The sequence below is a fragment of the Aspergillus brunneoviolaceus genome (genome assembly GCF_003184695.1).
Source record: "Aspergillus brunneoviolaceus CBS 621.78 unplaced genomic scaffold BO95scaffold_3, whole genome shotgun sequence".
Taxonomy (NCBI): Eukaryota; Fungi; Ascomycota; class Eurotiomycetes; order Eurotiales; family Aspergillaceae; genus Aspergillus; species Aspergillus brunneoviolaceus.
Genome location: NW_020290733.1, coordinates 257824 through 261206, shown reverse-complemented (window position 1 = coordinate 261206; position 3383 = coordinate 257824). Strand labels below are relative to the sequence as shown.

Genomic DNA, 3383 nt, shown 5'->3' with positions numbered 1-3383 from the left:
TCATGATTGCATGAAGGCCTGTTTCTTCCAGAGTCCCTGTCGCTGTTCTTGGAGTGGCATGGCGCTCACCAGCCTCCGAGCAAGTTGACCAACCCATGCCCGTTCCGCTCTTACAACGTCGCCTTCAATCTTACGGATTGTGTGCAGCTCCTCGATCATCAGGTTCACCGTCTTCTCGAGATTCTTAATCATGCGAAACAGCGCAGAGCTGTCGAATCGCTCCAACTCTCCGTAGCCTAGAAGATCCAGGCTTTGTAGCTGCCGCGAGCAATAGTCCAATTTCGTAGATAAAGCCGACACTTCTTCTTGCCAAGTGCGGTCTAAGGAATCAATGAAAACGCCGTCGTACATTTCGTGCTCATGGTGAAGCCGGTGGTGCCGAATCTCTTCCATCCGCTGAAACCACTCTTCAAATTTCTGCAAGACCACCGTGTACTGCCCTTCCAGAGAATCCGTCACCATGTACACGTCTTCTGCAACCCGAGAAAGTATCCGAATCTGCTCCGCAAATCCGAGTGGGCCATTGTGCTCACAAGAGTTTCGAAACCAGCAATGCAGTGCGAGTCCATTGAGTTTCGTCTGATAATCTTGCTCTGCAGCGAGCGCGGCGCGGTATTTGCTGGCCACGGACTTGTAGTCCTTCCGGAGTTGAGCTTCGACATCGGCCGTCCAGGAAGTCTTCTGTTGAAGAGATGAGGAGTGCGTAAGGCTTAGTTGTAACATCTCTGTCTGCAAGGCTGCAAGCTCGGGCCAGGATGAGGGTGATGAAGAAGCATCCGCATCCTCGGACGTGGTAGCACTCAGATTCTTTGTAGCCGGATTGACCGCCTTTTTTGACAGTAGATATTGCGGTTGGAACGAAATCTGAGCTCTCGGGCGTGTCGGAGTTGTGGTGCTCGGTGAAGGTGGCTCCAATTTGCCTATCAATCGGCTCACGTTGGGCGTGACCCCTTGACTTCGATGACGCGCGTGGCCGCGACTGATGGATGGTGTGCTGGAGCTGGACTTGACTGGCTGTCGTAAGGAAGCGGATCGACTGGGTCGGAGCGACGGGGGAGGCATATCGGATTTCTTGGGAGATAAGGGCCGTCCATCCTGCCTGGGAGCTAGTTCTTGTTTGGAGGGGGACAAAGGACTTGGTGCAAAAGTGGCCTGTTTAGGGGTGCTTATCGTAGCGGTTGGCTTCACAGGTCCAATAGGCTTCAGCGGACTGGGTCGAATGAGGCTCTGGCGACGATTTACCCCGGTCGCTTCGCGTGTCGAAGGTTCACCTTGCTGCTGAGACCCCTTCCCCCCGGTCTTGGTCGGCCGCTGGGACAGGCGAGTCTCTGCCGGCTGTTGAATTCGAGAGGGTTTCGCAGAGCGGGCATCGTCACGGACCGGCAGAAGGCTCTTGTTTCGTGTTGTAATATTCTCATTTCCGGTGGCATGATAAGAAGATTTGCCGCCAACTGCCGTCGAGGTTGTGGGAGGGTTGGCTTTGGTGGTAGTAGAGCGCCCAATGGTCAATGGCTGAATATTTCTGTGTTAGCAATCATGAGACAGGAGGATTGGAATAGCACACAAAGGAAAAGCATAAGGCAGAGCAGATTGACAAAGGTGTTCCGAGGCCATTGCAGTCACTTGAATGAGAGAGGTAATAAAGGGGTGACAAGATGCAACTAACCTTACCGGTACGGGGCTCACGTAGGGAAAGGGAGCGCGTTGGAATCGGCATTATGATGGTATATCAAGACATTTGCGGACGCTGAGTCGACTGGAAGAAACAATGTATTCAGGATTGAGCTTTGTAGGCCGGACATAGCCTCTTCTACACCGATGTAAATGGTGCTTGGGGGGAGTCGCAGAGGTGGAGGTCCGAGTTCAGCTGAAGGCGGCAGTTCCAGACGGGGGCAGCTGCGGTGAAGGTTCCGCATAACCAGTGGAAGCTTGGCTCACTGCAGCCCGATGAGCACCCCTAACAGGGTTCAAGGTTGTTACTACGCACGTTTGGTCGAAGTTGGTTACACTTGAACTGCTACTTCAGGAACTGGAACTTGTACTGTACCTATGATGGATCTCATGATAATCATGACCCTTGATCTTTTTAATCAACGACTGTAGTGACCATACAGAGCTTCAGATTTCGTCTGCCAAATACTGGGGCTTATTCACGTGATTATAGCATTCGTCCATTCATTGAGAAGCGGTCTGTGATATCCACAGGATAACAACACAAACTTTTCCTGAAGTCTAGAAGGGAAACTCGCAGATACAAAAGGCGGAACAAGTCATCCAGTCCTAGCGACAACGCTCATCAAACTCCCAGCCCCATCCACTTCCCTCAGTCATTTCCAACACGAAACTGCAGAAGTTTCCCACACCTGTTGCAAAAGCGCAATCACCGATAGCTATCGTATCCCTCGTATCCCTCACATTACCTGTGCACGTAGTTCTGATCGAATGAAAACAATTTGGGTCATGTGCGCCCATCGACTACAAACTGCCACGTCTGGGGAAGGCGACGCCCTCAATGGCCGCATGGTCAGTGAACCAGCTGACTTTCTCACCGGCACCCTGGTTGACCAATGAGGACGGCAAGTCTCTTCCTTCCTCGGCATCAAAAATTTGCTTCATGATATCCTTCTTTCCACCTCCAGTCGCGATAAATGCGATGTTGAGAGCGTGCGTGACCACCGGAAGAGTAAGGGTGATGCGCTTCGGGGGCGGCTTAGGTGAGTCGCTGATGGCTGCCGTCCAAGCATCCTTCTCTCTGAGAAGCTCGTGGCCAGGGAAAAGACTGCAGGTGTGACCATCAGGCCCGCACCCCAAGAGGATGAGATCGAAGACAGGCAACTTCACACTGTCTTTTGCCGCAAAGGAGCGCATGAGGTCCTCCTGATACAGGTCGGCCAGCTCCTGGGGATCCTCATCATTGACATGAGCGGGGTCGATCGTATGCACGGTGGGAGCCCCAAGTTCCGTTGGTATCTTATCGAGCAGTTCGTCCTTCAACAAACGGTAGTTGCTGTCCTCGTGGTCGAGGGGTACGGCGCGCTCATCGGCAAAGAAGATGTGCCACTTGGAGAACTGAGCAGTGTCTTCTTCGGACCCATTTCCAGGCGTGAGGAGAGCCTGCGCCAGCACCTTCGGCAAGGAACCACCAGAGACAGCGACACGGAAAGTGCTGTGACGACTCAAGGCGGAGTTCTGGATCCGGAGGACGTAAGGCCTCAGTTGCTGGGCCAAAGCATCGGTATTCGCAAAGCTGTAGAGATTGGGGGCGGAAGCAGCCATTCTGAAAGGCAAGCTGTAGCTTTTTAGGGGGGAAAAGGGCGATATGGAAAAGAGAGAGGTTGGAGGGAAAAGGATAATTGATCTGCCCGAGCGAGAATATTGGGGGG

The 3383-nt window shown here is 52.9% G+C and overlaps 2 protein-coding genes across 2 annotated transcripts; both read right to left on the bottom strand.

The window, feature by feature from the left end:
• On the bottom strand, positions 1-1717 carry BO95DRAFT_351636 (uncharacterized protein; the record flags this gene model as incomplete). The annotated part of the gene is made up of 2 exons (XM_025582091.1): positions 1-1392; positions 1667-1717. The coding sequence occupies 2 exons, from the start codon at positions 1715-1717 to the stop codon at positions 1-3; spliced, it is 1443 nt and encodes a 480-aa protein (XP_025447334.1).
• Positions 1718-2151: 434 nt separating this feature from the next.
• Positions 2152-3383, bottom strand: BO95DRAFT_438074 (6-phosphogluconolactonase). Its single transcript, XM_025585420.1, has one exon. The coding sequence runs from the start codon at positions 3274-3276 to the stop codon at positions 2476-2478; it is 801 nt and encodes a 266-aa protein (XP_025447333.1). The 5' UTR covers positions 3277-3383; the 3' UTR covers positions 2152-2475.

Bases quoted from the DNA above. Each gene is read 5' to 3' on its own strand.
- BO95DRAFT_438074 (XM_025585420.1), bottom strand. From the start codon at position 3,276: ATGGCTGCTTCCGCCCCCAATCTCTACAGCTTTGCGAATACCGATGCT.